Below are 18,512 nucleotides of genomic sequence, written 5' to 3' on the forward strand. Positions count from 1 at the left end.
CTACTTTACGTTTTTGTACAAATGGTAAACTGCCAAGACATTTCCACCTGTGAACAGCAATTCTGTTCATAAATTTAGCTTGACCTGTTTTTATTCTTGTTCAGGTCAAATTAGATTTAGAAATGCAATGTATATTTCCTCGAGGTACTTATACAAAGTACAGAATAGTTATTTAAAAACCCTGTTTGGGGACTCTGTGCCACTTAATTTTGAAATTACATGGGCCCTGAATAAGTTAAAGTGACATTGGCAAACTCTGCTATAATGGGTTCCTGTGTTAAGCATAGCGACTTTTCTTATATATACGTTTATATAGATGATACTTGTGAGGATAGAATTCTTCATCTTATATAAATATGACTAACTTTGGGAAGATTCAAATCACTCTGACTGAGTGATCTCTACCTTCTGTTATTTGCCACATCTGCAAGTCGTAGTATCATTTTAATTTTATCAGAAATAGATTTTGTCAGGGTTACTGAGAAAAATGTTAAAGAATCAGACCTGTGGGAGCACCATTCAGAACATGTCCACTCTGAGACCAGTCATGGGAACAATGACATTTTGAGACGTGTCTGTCTGTTTTAATCCGTCTGATGTGTTGCTCCAGTTTTTAAATAACAGAATGCACTGTCTGTAATCGTGGGAATTCTTACTGGCTCTTAAAATCCCTTTCTGTTGTTTTTACTCAGTCTGTAGGGGCTGAAGGAAGGATAAAGGACCAATACATCATCCATTTCTCAGTGCCCAAGATACCATGAGTTATAAATAACTGGAGTAGGGAAATTCTGATGGCTCATTTATCTTAAAAAAAGCAAATGTTGTCCATTATTACAGTTACCATCTATTCGTGTTGCTGTAGTGGCTGTTTCATTTAAAAGAACTCAGATGCACAGTCCAAATCAGAGCCCCTTTTCATACACCTGGAATCGTAAGGAGAGAGAACCATGTATGTCTTGAAGATTTTTAAAAACCAGGCAGTGAGGAAAGAAAGGAAATGTTAACTGTACTGATTTTACAGAATAATTCTGGTAAAGAGAGCTAATGTGGTTCACCTTGGCAGGAAGGCTGTCACTGTATTTCTTATCCCAGATTTTCCAAATCCTTTTCCCTTAAGAGTGCCAGTTCTTTTTTTATAAACTATATGGAGAGCTGTATACAGGCACTCCTGGACTGGCAGCCGACTATGAACTTTATAGGCCTCCTCACAGGAAATAAGACTCCTAAAATATGCAAGGTGTTTTTGTAAAGTCAGTATAGTAAGTGCCTTAAAAGCCTTATAAACTATAGCGTAGAAACACAGAGGCTGATGGGGCACTGGTAATTCTGCAGAACGCTTTTGTATGTTTGTTGTTCCTCTTTATTGACATCCGTTTCATTTAATACATAATATGGCACAGTAAACAAGGAGTGACTTTCTGTTTCTAAGCCCAGACTATGTTAGTTGTTTTAGACAGAAGACCTGACCAATTGCTTGCTATTATGGAACATTGAATTAATGTTTCTCTTCAGGAAACTCAAGTACATGCTTTTCTATGCTTGTGGTTTGCAAGGTAAAAACCATCAGGTGGTCTAACACACATCAGAAATCTGATTTAAACCATGTATTTAAAGTTTCTTTCATAAACTAATATCTTGTCCTTTTCAACTTTTACTGTTTTAGAGGTAAGCCAGCGATTTCCAACAACACATCCAAATGGAAGACAGATCATGCTTACCTATCTGCTACCATGGCTTCATAATATTGAACTTGTAGACAACAGACTGCTCCTCCCTGGTTCAAGCCCTACCACTCCAGAAGATGAACTGAAGGACAAGGATGGGGAAATAGCCGTCACAAGTGGACTAAAAGGCAATGGCTGGGGCTCTCCTGAGGCCACCTCACTGGTTCTTAATAATCTCATGTATATGACAGCCAAGGTAAAAAAGCAAAACAAACAAAGGAACCAACCTATAAAACAATTTCTGAAATATTCAAACTTAGATTTCTTAAGGAAAAGGTACTTTGCTTACTTCCCTCTGGTAACAGAAACTTTGCGCTGGAACAAATCAGTGCAAACAAAGTGTGTACTAATCAGACACAATCTTGTTTTTGAAGAAGTTCCTTTACTTTTTTTTTTAAGGACAATGCTAAAACTGTTCACTTTCAAAACATGAACAAAGAAAAGTGTTTTACCCTTTTCAAAAAAAACCTTAGTAGTCAGAGTATTAAGGATTACTTACAGAGGAACTAAGTTCCGTTCCCTCCTGTATCACCTCCTGGGTTAATGTCTAGGGCAGCAGGTGAAAGTTTATTTGAGGGTGAGAATGAGCAGCTGGAATTTGTCCTACTGAAGCTCTTGTACTTTCTAGCAAACACTTAAATATTCTTTAAGAGATAGAAAAGGAAAAAATAGGTATAAATTTCTAAGGTGCTAGTTAAAACTTTCTTCTGTAAAAGGGAAGGTATTTTACATTCCATGTCCTAATAAAGGACCAGAGATTCCTTTTTTTCCAATTTTGCATGTAAATTGTCTAAGCAGCTGGTGGAGAAGGTACTGGGTATCCATCTTTTCCTTCTCTTTGCAGAGTTGCAGGCTGCTGTACTAGTGTGCCGTGCCTGCTCTGGCACTGCTTTTGCCAGATTCAGTACCTATGTCTAAACTGCAAAACACAGAAGCTCCAGGAAGTGATGCCTGGTACCTATGTCGTATGGGACAGAGTGGTTCACACTTCCTAACCTGCTCAGGATTAATCCTTTCTCGAGCAGAATGTCTGTATCCGTGCTACGTAGCAGTTGGTTCTGGATCTTGCCTCGCATTGAGGCCCTTTAATTAAAACATAATTATTATTTTGTGTACGTTTTGTTATATGAGCATGTCTGAAGTAATGTGGGGGCTGTGCTTCAGCCCACCAGAATGGTTTTTTGATACTTGTTGCATATCCAGGGCATGATACTGGCTCGTGAATTATCTGATGGCACAGAGTCTCTAGGATATTGTTAGAGGAATTTCATGGGTTGAAAACAGATGTGATGCAGTCTCACCTTTACTGCCTATCAGCAGCAGTCCTCGGAGTAAGTTGCTTCCAAAACCACACAAAGTTTTTGTTCCAAAGTGAACAAGTATGCTTTCTTCAAACCATATCAATGGACCTAGCTTTGAGGCTGTACGTGTGATAAAGGGACTGGCCCCTGGAAGTGCCAGTGTAGATGACAGTAGATGTAGATGCCAGTGACAGTGTAGATGTAGCTAAAGTGTATTAAATAATTGTCAGTGGAATAGCATGACCTGGAGATTGCTACTCCTCTCCTAGCCAAATGTCAGTGGTTAAAACAGTCTTCTTGAAGTGGGAGGCAAAGATCTTACATAGGAAACAGCACAGCTTCAATTCTACACTGCCACAGCCTGGATGCATGCACTCACCATTTAATTGACTGGACAAAAGGGAGTCACTCCTATAACCATGTCTTGCAAAAGCGAGCAAAAGCTGCTCGTTTCCAATGTGAAAGCAAAGGGCTGTGTAATGCTTAATTCTGCCAGGATTTACTCAGGAGCAAGGTGCCAAATTGTTCACTACTGTGAAGGCTGAAAGATGTAGGTACAGACATGCAGAAACAGAACTTCAGTTGCTTGAATGACTGTAAAGATGAAACTGAATAAAGTGCTTGATTTTAGGATCATCTTTTGAATTTACATTCCTGAACGACTTTATTTTTTGTGATTTAAGTCCTTCTGTGGACCTGAACCTAAATACTTTTAAATAGAATTTATGCTCTGGAGTCTCTTAGGTAGCTTTTGAAAATACTGGTCTGTCACTTTTTATGGCATTTTACTGTTGGTTTTGCATGAGAAAATGCTCTAAAAGAGCATGCCTTAGTTTGGGGGTCCATATATTTCAAGAAATATATGCCTGTGATCTTTTGCAGTATGGAGATGAAATTCCCGGACCAGAGATGGAAAATGTCTGGAATGCTTTGGCCAACAATGAAAAATGGAGTAACAACCTTAGGATAACACTGCAGTTTCTCATTAGTTTGTGTGGTGTTAGCAGTGATACCATCCTTTTACCTTATGTAAGTGTTTGCACTTTATTTTATTCACTATTGGTTGCACAAGTTTTAATGAAGAAAACAGCTATCACCTGCAAAAAATTAATTTCTATTTCAAAAATAAGAAGTACCAACATATTTCCTAGCACACTGTACAAAATTAAATAATGGGAATAAATGAGCCAAGAAAATGAAATTCAAGAAAGGAATTTAGTGGGAATCTGAATCTCCACCAGTGGAGCACACCTCGTTTTAAGCAGGAGCTGGGCTCCTCTCAAGCAAAGAGCAACTTTGCATGTCTGTGTAAGGAACCAGTAACAGGGACTGGCCATAAATTGCCGGAATGAATGAGCAAAAATATTAGAAATATTTTCACCTGTCAGAATTGCATGAAATATGCAAAATATATGTATATTTTAAAATGTATTAAAAAGACAGAATGACTGTGCAGAGGTTAAATAACTTGGATGAAAAATGAAGAGAAGTAAAAATACTGAATGCTTATAATTTTTCTAAATAATCAATTCGTTTACAAAGCCATTAGTTAAATTTTGAACGTCCTTTAAACAATGGATGTTATACCATGAATGGGACCTAACATGCTATGATCTTATTAGTTTGTTTGTTGTAAAGGTTTAGGTGTTCCTTCAGAAAAGCATGTAGTCTTAAGAAAGTGCCTCATTCTCTTCTCCTTTAGCAGACTAAGGCTTTCTGTGGGACATCTCAAGAGACACGAGATAGCAAACCTTTATAAGCTCCTTACCATATTGACTTTTGCTTTTGCATGGCTGTCATGAATTATATAACTGTTCCTGCACTGTGCAAGTCAAACTGTGCAGGATATTGTTATTATTCAAGTTAAAATAAAATCAGGGCTGTCTGAGAAAAGCAAGATACTCCCATTCCCATGTTCCTTATTGCTCAGTTGCTCGGTGAAACAGAATCTAAATTTAGTAAATTTTCCAGCACAATTACAATATGCTGTTTTATTAGTTAGTCTTTTTCTATTGATTTCCTGAAATAAATTTGAAATTGCTATTAATGCGATTAAACTTATCTAAAAAGCCTCATAAACATACTTCATTTACAGTTGCTGAAATAATACTTTGCTTAAAGTATTTATGATGATTGCTATGCATAACAGAATAAAGGAAATAGAGAAGCCCATAAAAATTTTCAAGATGTTGTTATTATACCATAGATTTCCTGTTGGTTTCCTTTTATTTGTAGGGTTTACTGTTGTATATTCTCAAATCAGTGCATATATATGCCAAGTGTTGCCTAGCTAATCAAAAGAGGAAAGAGTTGAAAGTGGCATTGCTGTAAGAACAAGCTCAAGGTTAATATGAGAAGAAGACAAAGGGGTCGATCCCAAATATCTTGAGGGTAATGAAGATCTTTCCATCAATTGTGACAGAGTGACAGCGGCTCCCCATTCAGTGCTGACTGTGCTTTGAGCAGGAGGTGAGATGAGAGACCTCTCAGGTTCTTTCCAACCTGCCTGATCCTACAATCTACGACAGACTTGGGATCAGGCCCAAAGGTGGCCTCTATCAGGAGGAGCTATGTTGGCAGGGAAGAAGTGGAAATCACAGAGAGAAGAGACAAAATGGGAGCTGTTGTGTTTCTGAAAGCTTACAAAAGGAATAGGGGCAGTTTTCCAAGAGGAGGGAATGGTCCTGTGCTGAGTATATGTCTCACTCCTAATCTGTAGCCTGATTGGAAATGCCTGATAACCCTGTGGCCTCTTGCCCAGGAGACCCTCATGTACCTCATCCCCCCATCCAGGTACTTGCCAACCCAGAGCTTTCAGCACATCCTTTTGCCAAAACTGTTGCCATCCCACAGCTCTGAGCAGCCTACCTCAAATCCCCTTCCTACCCATAGCACTTCTTCTTTCTTCAAATTCTTTCCAGACCTCCTTGCCTTGAAGCCTTGGCTTTCACAGTCCTGTCCAGGACAATACAGTCCTCTTACTCCACAAGACAGCAGTCCGTTTTGGCATCTCAGCATCTCCTGTTTTTCTTGTGGGACTTTTCTGGTCTCCCTCCCCATCTTCCAGTGATGGGCGTTGAGAAGACAAGCAGGTCTTCATTGGTGGCAGCAGCTGACAAGGTTCCTGTGTTTTCTGCCACCCTGTTAATCTGTGTTTTGTAATGTTGAGTTAAAAGTCTGATTCTCAGATTTTACAAAATCTGAAAAAGTTTTCAACCTCAGTAGGAAGCCTGACTATACTTATGAGTCACCCCTTAACTGATAGCTTTGTCTGGAGTAGGAAAATACACCGGGCTTATCACACGCATCTGTTCCGTGTTTTGATAATGCCCTGGAGTTTACAGATAAGAAGTCATACCTAACTCTAGTAACTACACAAGACTGCTGATACCATAAACATGTGTCTTCCATTATCATGTAGATAACACATCCACATTAGCAAATGAAGATAATTCCAACAGTTTATCAGCACCGTTCCAGCTCACCTGGGCTCAAAAGACCACGCAGTTGCAAGATTGCCAGTTTACCCATCTCCTCCTGGAGCCCCCTGTGCCCCAAGGCGCTCACCAGCTGCTTCAGGCCTTCAGCCATCTGTTCTGCCTGCGTGGGTCCAAGCCAAAAGCATGCCTGACTTACATTTTTTACATTTTTTTTTAAATCAGCTAAATTCATTGCTTTATCTCTTATGTTTCCTTTAAGCAATTTTTCCCAGCGCCTCAGTGCAAATTGCTGAGCTGTCCTTTCTTTCACATGTGTATGAAAGATTTCTCAGAATATTTACAGTTCAGAAACCTCTTCGGCAAAGTCTGAGTGTGGGGGACGTGACCCCTCTGGAGTGGAAGAAGCTGGAAGTGCCACTGTGATCCCAACTAGAAATGAGCCTCAGGAAAGAGATGGATTTGTATCTGAAAGTCCTTGGGAAATTTTTTGCACAGAAGAGTAAAAGAGACTTTGAATACGTGCATTTTCCCTACTTTAAGCAAAAAAAAAGGAGAGGAAAAAAAAAAAAAAGAAGGAAAGAGAAGCAGTCTGGAAGTTATTTTAATGGAAGTATTTCAGAGCGTAAGAACAGCAATACTTGGTGAGACCAACGGGCAGTTCAGTCCAGTGTATTAGCTCCGCTACAAACATCTATTTAGGGACATCTTTAAAAACAAGAAAGCAAGCATAGAGGCACGCTTCCCCATATGGTCTCCCAGCTCCAGCAGTTTATAGATTTTAATAGCCATCACGGTTTTTTCGTCAAGAATTCAGTCTAATTTGATCTCAGTATCTCAACAGTCCTCAGTGCTGCAATGCATACAATAACGTTTGAGGTCTTGTTAAAAGATTTATAGAAATTCCCAGATTTTCTATAAATGATACTCTCAGATGTTTCAAATCAGGATGCATGAAGTCTGTATACATAATTGCTGTGCCTTTCTTCCATGTGTCGTTACCTTGATTACGGATATAAGTAGCTGCTCAGAGCCTGGCTTATTCTTTGTGGCTACAGCTACTTCTTTCACATCCACTGTTATTTGGAAATATAGGCATGAAGTTTTGCGTGGATCTAGCTTTCTAGATGAGAAGTTTACTCCATTGAAGAGAGGAAGATTCATCTTCAATGAAAATCGTATACTCAAACTATAAATCCCTGAGTGTGATTCAGAGTTAATGCTGATATCCTTAAATGATAGGTACAAAATTAGGTGAGTTTTGTATATGCGTATGTTGTATAGTTACATACTTAAACAGCTCGTTTGTGGATGGTAAGCAAAAACTTTGGGGTAATTAGATCACAGATTCACTCTGCTGGGGAAATGTTCCTGATATCAAAGTGAGCACTTTTATTTCTGTATGAACAAAATGGATGCAGTTGTGTGGTTGTGGTTTCTGTCCAGGAGTAACATTTGCCTTCCGGATCTTTTCAGTACTGCAGTGTAACGTGTATTGATTTCTTTGGAAATTCATTTTGGACAGAGTTTAGTAACTGTTATTTTCTTCTCTAGATAAAAAAGGTTGCAATATATTTATGTCGCAATAACACTATTCAGACAATGGAAGAGCTTCTTTTTGAGCTGCAGCAAACTGACCCAGTGAATCCAATAGTCCAGCATTGCGATAATCCTCCGTTTTACCGTTTTGCTGCCAGTAACAAAGCCTCGGCTGCAGCTTCTGGTATGACCTAAAGATACTTTTCAGTTATGCTCTCCTGCTCTTTTGAGTGTTCATCTCTTTGAAAAAAACCCAATCTCTTACTTTTGCACCCATTCAGGTCTGTTTATATATAAAGTGCAAGTTTAAGAGCCTTGTTGCATAGCTAAATTACAGGTTTTTTTGATTCCTAGTGTCATATATGCTTTGTAAACATACGCTTAATTCTCTCAGCTATTTTAGTAGGATATTACCAATGTCTGGTGCTGTTCAGGACTCATATGAGGTGGTTCTTCTACCACTAGTTTCTTGGAACAAGAAGTCCTCATCAATGCTGTGATCACAGCAGAGACACCAAAGCAGCAGAGTTTCCTGAAAACTCAGAGCCTCAACTCCGTGGCAATTCTGTTTTCAAAGGCCTAGTGCTATTTCCAAGCTGCAGTAGTCAAAGATACTTAAGAGACACCAATCCCAAATTTAACCTTGTCAATGTTTTGCCAAATTCTTGTAAAACAATAGGTTATGTCACCTGAGGATGAGCTTAGTTTAAGGAGGGGAAGAGCACCATTATGTTAATCTACCCCTGAAAGCCTGTAAACTTTACAGCATTCAGCCCTGCAACCAGGTCCTGGTTTGTAGAGGTAACAGTGTTCATTCATATTTGCAAGTACTTGCAGGTTTATCACTTTGTATCTGCTAAAAAAATTTAAAGTATGGGGTTTTATTGCTTTGCAAATACTGTCTGCTGTATGTAACAGGTGTTCTTATTGCCGTCTCATATACAGGAACGACCTCAAGCAGTAACACTGTTGTAGCTGGCCAAGATAGTTTTCCTGATGTAGAGGAGAACAGAATGGTGAAAGAAACTGATGAAAGGTTTGTGGTTTGGTTTTTTTTTTTCTTTCCAAAATGTATGTGTTTTCCTAGGCTACGGGTGAGATGTTGGGCAGAGTTCTGCATTGTTTTGTGAGGAACTCTGATACTCAGAGTGATCCCAAGTGACATGATCCCAGTAAGACCATTTTAAATGAGCGTCTGTAAAAGTTTTAAAAGAAAAAAGCTATTCACATGATTCTGATTCCTGACTGTTGGTTAATAATACATTGCAGAGGAATGTCTGTTAAACCTACATTGAATGAATTGGGCTAAGTCGATTGTGGCTTTGTAGGAATTATCCACAAAGGGGAAAGAAAATGAAGAGTGTGTACCAAATAACGACTACTAAAATCTTTATGAAAAATCAAGTTTGATCACACTTTTTGATTTCATGGACAGTGAATAAAATTTAGTATGCAGATTTGTATTCATGATTGCAAAGGCACCTTCTTTGTCTGGATAAAATGTCTTACAGAGGAAAACTATGTAAAATATGTTGCCTAGAAATCATATATTCAATTTAGTCTTTTGCTACTTATGGTACATACTGACAAATGATGAATGAATAAATGCAAAGCTTAAGGGCCATCAGGTCCTCAAGCACAGACAGATATACATTTCTTCTCTCATTGAAACCCTCTTATTTTTGTAAGAGAACTTTGAATGCCTTCTAATAGCATTAATTAGTAAGCGTATTAGCATTACGTTAATCTGTTGTTCCTGATAGTTGCTAGTATCACTTCAGTAGTCCAATCCACCTTCCATAGGTTCAGGGCTTAGAGGTATGGAGACAATTACGTGAGCAAACTTTTCTATACTTCAGAATCTTTTGAATTGCTTGCCTTCTACATGTTATAAACACGAGTAGCATTCTGTCAGGTTAGTTATGTCTATCTGCTGATTTAAATGTAAGTAAAAAATGGCACTGAGTACTAAGTAAGGTTTCAAAGTGATAGTAAAGAGGATTTGACTCAAAATGGTGGTTTTCAGCATATGCACTAGAAATTGATTTAAAAGGAAGATTAAACTATTTTTCCTCTGGATTATTTTTTTATTGTTCTTTACATAAATGTTTATGGCTATATGGTTTTAAGTTAGATTTTTGTTTAGTTGATTTGCAGGTAAGTTGAGCAAACTTCATCTCCCACTATACTTTAAAATCTAACTGTGTTTTCAGGGTTTCTTGTCTTACGTAAATTTTAAATGTGACTCCAAAAAGGTCGTTGGCCTTCAAATCTGCCAGAGACTATATAATAAAAATGAAAGCAAGATTTCAAAGTTCTGATATTGGTGTTCTGATATTGCTATTCTAAAAAAAAAACTCATCAGAAAAAAAATGTAAAATAATTTGCCTGAATTCATTGCTAGCATTCACATTATCAGAGACACTAGAAGCTGTAAGTGCATCTGCACTTCAAAACCAATGTGTCAATCTTAGAATGTCCATTACTGTTGACCTCATGTGTCAAGACATATTAAATAATGTTTACAGAAGGTAATAGATTGTAAACAAACTATTCTCAGAAATGTGGACTTTTTTTTAATAATACAAAGCTAATCAGAAAATATCGATGTTTTTATGTTGATGCAATATGATGTAAAATGCTGTGCTCTCAAATAATTTCTATGACCTGTATTCTCCATTTGTTTCATACAGGATAGAATTCATCTCTGCATATTTCTTCACAATTTTTTCCTTTCATCTCTGCGTATTTTTTCATAATTGTTTTCCTTAACTTTATTCTTTTATCTCTTTTTTATGCCAGATAAATATGTCAGTAATTGTCAGTTTGTACACATTTATTAAGGGAATTTATTAAAATACAGGAGAAGCAGATACTGGAAAGACAGAAAATGGCAGAATTAAGATGGCTTATGTTGCCTTTTTCTCACCTCCACAATGAATTTATTGTGCCCTTATGAGACAGACGTGCTTTGGAATCAGCATAGTATGTCGATGTATAATTAAATACCCTGCAATAATATGTATGCACGTTAGTAAGAAATTGAATTGAATGTTGCATAGAGAACCTTTAATTTTGTTTTGAGATAGTTGTTTTAACATGGTTATTTGTAATTGATTTCGTAGCTTTGCAGAAACGGTGATGTTTTTACATCATCACTAGTGTGTGAGCCCCTGGTTTGGCTCCTCTCACTCCACTCCAGGCCTGATTACACCGACAGCACCCGCAGGTGGACGAAGCCAAAGGAGATCACCACTAAGAGCTTATCACGGATCTGTGGCAGATTTGAGGCCAGCTGTGAACAGTTTGTTCTGGCTCTCATATCCCTTAACTCCTCTGCTAGATCTGCTCTGGCAGTTGCTGGATTTTCCTCTTGAAGGGTGATCTGCTGCAGCTTTTGCTGCCTGATCCCTGGGCGAGCTTGACTTTGGACTACTCAGTCAGTTACTGCTTTAGCACATTCCCAGAATTGTACCCATGAACACTGGCTGTGACAAAATACTAGCTGTGAACAGTTTATATCTCAGTTCAGCCTTAGCACAGTGTCTTGCTTCAAGAAAATCACACATTTGCAGCATGAGAATTTTCCTTCTGCTAAATTTTAAAAGCTTGTGTTACAGGAGCACACTGTTCGAACTTCTCAGAAACTGGCTGCAAAAATCTTTGGTGGAAAGAAACAGCATTGCATTCGCATTGCTGTCTACTCCCGTGTGAAAGTGCATGCTTAAGGAAATGCTTTTTTTGTAGAGTAAGCATATAGTCCAGGTGTTTAATGTCACTCTGTTTTTAATGAAGATATTTCTTGTGTTTGAAGGCTCAGTAATGTAATCAGAGCACATACCCGACTAGAATCGAGGTACAGTAATAGCTCCGGAGGATCTTACGATGATGACAAAAGTAAGTTCTATTATTCAATTTGATGAAATTTCTGGTGTTTTGGTGGGAGAGGAAAACATTCTTATGACTGGTGGAGGCTCTCTAAGTTCTGTATGAACAGTGATGTAGCATCACCGTACAGGGAGTGTCCTTATTTTACCTTCATAATTCATTTAATTAGTTTCCTTTATTTAACTTGGGCTCAGTCAAACCTACCTAAATGCCAGAGAACTTCATAAGAAGACAGCAGCAGAGAATCCTCCAGACAGTAACACCTTGAACCTTTTGTACATGGCAAGGCCAAAGACTTCCAAGAGCATTACAGCAAATACTTTGAATTGTGCCCTTCACCAGTATTTCCCTCCAAATCATGCTGTTATAAAAGCATGGAGAAGAGATTCAGGAGTTTCCAAAAATGAGGTCTTATCTCCTCTTTACCTTTTTCTCTGATACCTGCAACCAGTTTCTGTCTGCACTGTGCAAATCTGTGTTAGAGGGGAGAGTGAGATAGGGCTCCCGAGCACACTTGTTGTTTTTTGTCTATTTCTGCTAAATGGACCCTTGATGCTCAGCAGAGATTCCAAAGAAAACCAAGATATTTCTGTCAACTATTGAACGACCGTGTAAATTTTAGGAGTTGGATGTTTTGACTTCGTTTCTGGAGTGAATTGTAATGAAGCCAATCTACAGATTTCAGTTAGGCCCTAACCAAATGTAAAAAAGGCAAGACCTTTTTATTGACTTTCATCTCTGGCCTAATAAAGCCAGGTCAAATAATACAGAGGTCATAATGTCTTGTCTTGGTGCTACGGACACCATTTTGGGACAGTATTTTGACATAAAAAGTAAAGATTTTATATATTCTTTAATCCAAGTAATTTTTTGGCAATACTCTTCTGCAAATTATGCAAACACTGTCAAATACAATACGATAGGATAATTTAATGTATATCAACAACTATTTTTCATAATAATGAAGCACGATATTTACAATGTATCATGTATGTACACACTGCAGTATTTAGATACATTACAAAAGTGTGCAACAATTTAAACTCACTGGGTTTTAGTACACTTGTCTTGTTTTTCTTATGGCTTTCTAGTGCTGCAGCTACTAAAAATTCATCAGCAGATGTTAATTGGAGCACCAGCGCTAATCTGATCTACATGAACAGTCTTTCAAAACAGAAGCATGTTTATATTATCAGAACATTCTTCACAAGTAGCTGGTTTTGACAAGAGCTTAGAGTAATAAAAGGTTAAAAAACACTGAAATTTTCTTTTCTCGTTTGGAATGTCTCCTCAAGCCAGTGCCCAAATGTTTTTTCCTGCCTGTACCTGCAAGCTTTATCATACTGTGAATATTTATGCAAGGTTTGCACCTCATAGGGGTTCCTTCCACAAATACATGAATACCTAGATGTAAAATAAAATACCTTTTACTTTGCTACTGACATTTATATAGAATTCTAAAAAGAAAGAGTAATTCTTATACCATTTTTCATTCTACAAGATAAATAATCCAACCTCCATTAAGAAAGGGCAACTTGTTCCCTCTGGCAGGCAGCCCAGGCTGCAACATAGTTGGTGGTATGGCTTCTCTCTGCCCTCCAGTCTACTTGAGCATACGTGTATCGCGGAGGATATAAATAGGGAACACAGCTCTGCGGCACAGAAACTCTTTTGTTCAGGCAAAGGTTGTACGTTAAGGTGCAAAGTGCTTCTTTTTTTCCTCAATCTGCACATAAAGCTGTGAAAACATGAGTGAGGAGCTGGGTCTTAGTGTGGACTTCATGAAGTAGTTTTATGTGAAATGCTTAAATTGGTTGTAATAAATAGGGACTGTGCAGTGCTTTTTATGTGAAAAGCATCTGGCAGACTGTATCTGGTTAATCCTTAGAAGATGGATATATAAAAATGCTATACTTTGCTACATTATTAGGTCAGTTTATTCTTCTTTATCTGTAACTAGTAAATCATCCTCCAGAGGATGAAAGAAATAAGTAGAGGTCTAAATCATAAAGATCTAAAGTGCTCCTTAGAAGATTAACACTGAAGAATGGGAATGATAAAGTTGGCATTTTAGTAATAATTGGAGGAGCAGCTACTGCATTGAAGGGCTCCTGAAGAGGTTTTGTCAAAACCAAGAAGTGATGTGCATTAGAAAAAGCTAGCTCTGATACTTCTGTAGGCATCAAACTGGTTTTGTTTCCTGTGGCAAAGTCGACAAGCATCAGATACACACTGTTAAAAAAAGGAAAGTGCTGAGAGTTTCAAACCCACCCAAAATGCAAAAGTGTAACAAAAAAAAAAAAAACACAGAGCGAAAAATAACACGCTTATTACAAATTCACAAAGGACAATGTTTGGATATATCTCAAGAACAGGATACTTTCCACGGCAGTGGATCACAGACTGCCAGACCCGGGAAATAAAAGCTGACCAACGGGAAAATCGAGAATAACGAGAGGGAAGAGAACACAGGAGAGATGAACAAAGCTGTGCAGCTGAGAGAAGACAGAAAGTGATGGAAACAACTTACTTGACCCACATCATTGCAGATAAACAGGTGGAAGAAAAAAACCTACTGCTCATTAACATACAGCAGCTGTCATACTGAAGCAAAGTTAAATACATCTTTGAGAAATTCAAGAGATAATTTGTCCCTGTTGAAAGAAAATTACACCGAAGATGGTTTTTGCATTCCTTATGCCTCCTTCCTAATTCAGGACATTTAACTGCTGCCTTTGTAGCATCACTCAGCAGGGCACTGGTGAGGAGCTGCAAGAATGTGTCACTGGAACGCAGCTCCTTGCAGCAGATGGCTTCTGACAGCAGCTTTGTTGGCTGAACTTTTCTCTCGTTTTTTGAAGAGAAAGTCTGTTGCTTGGTGCTCTGTGATCTGGATCCAAAACTACTAAGTGACAGCAGGGATTCAGCTGCGGTTCCTACCATGCAATGCTGTCTGCCTGGAATCTGTTGAATTTCCAGCAGCATGAAAGAGGGATTAAAAATGCATCACTTGCTATTGAAGACAGGAATTTGCAAACCTCACGTCGTCTTATCACATTATTTCAAATAGCTGAGCTGATACATTAACATAAACTCTATTTTATTATTTCTCCAAAATGGGTAACCAGGCTTGGCTTTTATGCACTCTATTTTAATGCTTTTCCATGCAGATGATCCCGTTTCTCCATATACAAGCTGGTTACTGAATATCGTTGAAACCAAACAACCACATCCCCTGCCCATGCCTTACAATGGAGGATGTTGGGCACCACTTGTGGACTACCTCCCCGAAACCATCACACCCCGAGGACCCCTTCATAGGTGAGCAGTTTCTCATTCTGACGTTTCAAACAGTGAGATCCTTCCTTTTACTGGTTGACCAACACCAATCCAACTGTCCCACCACTCAGAACATCTGAAAATCATACCTTCAATTTCTGCTAATTTCCAGTGCTAAAATCAACATGCAACGAAGGCTTGCAATTCTACCAGATTTCTACCAGAAAGCCTGTTTACAATGTAGGACATCACTTTCTGATAAGAACCAGACTGAAGAAACAACTAAAACAGAAAAGGAAAATTTCTCTTTCCCAAGCCTCTGTGGCTGTTACTTATAGCACTTTTTCCCCCCTTGATCTTTTACTCTAACTAGGTCATGCATATTCTGAAATTCCTCTTTTACGTAATTTGTATTGACAGTAATAGTGTTCTTTTCAGTAGTGGGTACTTACCTGCTTAATACTGTACTTAAGGTGCCTCCGCATTAATCATACTGAGAAGAAATGCTACAAATTTGAAAATGTAGAGATTGTTTATTTCTTCAGAAATAGCCATCATGTTACTCTTTTCCTAACTCCAAGAGGTTTCAAACTGATACTGTGATTTAATTTCCAGGTGCAATATTGCTGTCATCTTCATGACTGAGATGGTAGTGGATCACAGTGTGAGAGAAGATTGGGCTCTTCACCTGCCTTTATTGCTACATGCTCTCTTTTTAGGTAAGACCAACAGAACAAGAAATAAAGTGTAAATGTACTCCTGTCCTTTTAGTTTAGTTTTGCTGAAGCTGTAGAGTTGTGTTTCTCATATGCTTTTAATTATGATTTCCAAAAAAAAAAAAAAAGAGAAAGAAAAAAAGCCTGAGGTAATTACAGTCTTTGAATTAGTCTCAAAACTTTAAAGCTTTTGAGTATTTTGGCCAATTTCACCCAAATTTGAGAGGTGGGTAGAAATTTGAATATGACTGACTACCTAAAATATCTGTAAAAAGCCCGTAGCCTCCCTCCACAAGTAAAGCAGGCAAAACTCAGCCTTTGTACCACCTGGTTTGCGATGAGCAGCTGGGCAGTCAGCACATGCCTTAGACGTGGACTACACACACCAGTGCTGTCTCTTGCAAAAATACAAGGTAAGAGAGCCGAGATTACTGTACTGCAGATATAATGGAAGTAGGAGACCGACCACTGGAAAGCCAGCTTCATTAATTTCACTGTTGACAGAATACTTTATCATCAGTGAAAGAATTTTGCCATGTATGCGTTTAATAGGCTATTGCATGGTTTGTAGTACTGATAGTGGAGAGGCCTATCTCAGTAGTGCATGAAAATCACTGCTGTTTAAAAACTCGTTTGCAACCAGTGTGAAATGAGTTGAACAGCTAGACTCCTTTCCCATGGAAATGTGTCCATGTCACAGAAGTTTACCCTCTCGGACACTCTTCCAAGAAGGGCCCAGCACTGGACAAGCACAAAGACTGAACTGTCCTCACTTCATGGCTAGCATATCTATATAAATACTTTCATACAACTCTAGGGTTTAACAGGATTTCAGTCGCAAGTGCTGCCAATATAGAATTTCTTTTCAACTAAAAGCACTTTTTATATCCTTTTCAGTGTATGTTAGAACAGGGTAGGATGGGTTCATTATCTCCTGGCAGGTGGAAGGAAATGGAGAATGGAGAATAGGAGCAGAAACCTGAAGAAGCTGAAAAAATGGTGGGCAGGTTGGTCGTGGTTCTTTTGAAGAAGGCTGTGGGCAGTTGAGTAAGACCAAGGATCACAAGATCTCCAAAGACCTGCCCAACAGGAGCCAAAGACACATTGTTCAGACTACGGCAGTACAAGTAGGTTCATTTTTGCAGGCCAGACAAGAACCAGCGTGACTAGAGTATATTAGAAAACATGATTTGAAAGACCTGTTGGCTGCTGCCACTTAGAGTAATGAAGGAGCTGGTTTTTAAAGAGGAATATATCCTGAGAAGAGAGGAGCTGAAGAAGAAAACCGTTCAATTTTTCAGCACTGAAACTGCCTCTAAATGGAAGAAAGTATTTTTAAATATCCTGGAAGGTACTGAAAGAGAATCAAGAAGAGATTACTACCACAGAGTGCAGTTTAATTTGCAAACATCTATTTCCTTTATATTTGTAACTTCTGAATTACTCAAGTTGTGTTAAAATCTTACAAACAGCAGCAGTGCTAACCAGATCAGAGTTCTCAGTGCTAGACCTTCAGTGTCAGTTTTTGACTGTCAGTTCCTTTCTTAAGAAATCACTATCTACCTCTTGCAGTTAGCACTCATTGTAAAACTGATGTCTGTGCAACAAAGCCAGGTACTGAGGTAAGCAATGTAACTACAACCACCACCAAGAATTTCTCATCTTTAGAGGTTTTCCAGCCCTGTCCAATTAACACAGCAGTGAGACAATGCATAAAGTTGTATTCCACAGATTGTTTTGTACCTCCTGTATGGGACCTCAGTCTGGAAACTAGATACACACATACATTTCAGTAAAAACACTAGTAACTGTGTCTGGAAATACTACATCTTTTGTTTGTTTAAACTGTTGCCGTGATCTGCCTTGGAATTTTTGCTATTTCTGGAATGTGAACTTGTTTTTTATGACTTCGTATTTAGTGATTGCTGTAACCTTTTCTTTTAGGTCTTGACCATTACCGCCCTGAGGTCTTTGAACACAGTAAAAAGTTACTGCTTCACCTTTTGATCGCATTATCTTGCAATAGCAACTATCAGGCCATTGCATCAGTGCTTCTTCAGACCAGAGAGATGAATGAGATCAAGACGCTGACAGTACAGCCAGCATACTTACCTGAATATCTTTATACAGGTAATAAAGCAAAAGAAGAAAAGAACATTGCATTATACTGTGAGGTTTTTGAAAGTAGGACGTCAAGGTTACTTTCCTAAAATAAAACAGTTTTGATAAATTAAAGTAGTAAAGTGGCAAATACGAACAGTTCCCATTAATATTAATTCCATGTGAACTACCCTAGAGATGCGCCCAAATTATTATTAGATAACTTTTCATGATAGTGAGAAAGCTATCTGATGTATGGCAAAATATATAATGTAGAATTTTAAACTTTAATATGGCTAATAACTTCCTAACTTCCCCCTCAGGGAGTCAAGACTACTTTAAATGAGGGCAATCAGTCCTCAACCTTCAAAAGAAATGAATAAATAATTCCAACACAGAAGAGCAGCAAGAATGTGCAGCTCAGATTTTCCATTATTAAGTTAAATTTCACATGATATACACCCTCCTTTATATCACAGATACGCTTCATTTCTGTCCCGAAATCTGTTTCTGCATTAGGAGGCTTAC

The 18,512-nt window shown here is 38.3% G+C and overlaps 1 protein-coding gene across 1 annotated transcript in view; it reads left to right on the top strand.

Annotated features, from left to right (window-relative positions):
* FRY (furry homolog (Drosophila)) overlaps positions 1–18,512 on the top strand; it is a gene marked incomplete at its 5' end in the record, with an annotated part of 116,254 nt that overhangs the window by 46,619 nt on the left and 51,123 nt on the right. Inside the window, 8 exons of the mRNA XM_009708215.1 lie at positions 1,664–1,920; positions 3,908–4,054; positions 8,017–8,185; positions 8,947–9,037; positions 11,816–11,898; positions 15,060–15,210; positions 15,784–15,887; positions 17,829–18,014. Coding sequence (XP_009706517.1) covers positions 1,664–1,920; positions 3,908–4,054; positions 8,017–8,185; positions 8,947–9,037; positions 11,816–11,898; positions 15,060–15,210; positions 15,784–15,887; positions 17,829–18,014 — 1,188 coding nt within the window. The remainder of the gene's footprint in view (positions 1–1,663; positions 1,921–3,907; positions 4,055–8,016; positions 8,186–8,946; positions 9,038–11,815; positions 11,899–15,059; positions 15,211–15,783; positions 15,888–17,828; positions 18,015–18,512) is intronic.

Source organism: Cariama cristata, unplaced genomic scaffold (assembly GCF_000690535.1).
Source record: "Cariama cristata isolate BGI_N322 unplaced genomic scaffold, ASM69053v1 scaffold329, whole genome shotgun sequence".
NCBI lineage: Eukaryota > Metazoa > Chordata > Aves > Cariamiformes > Cariamidae > Cariama > Cariama cristata.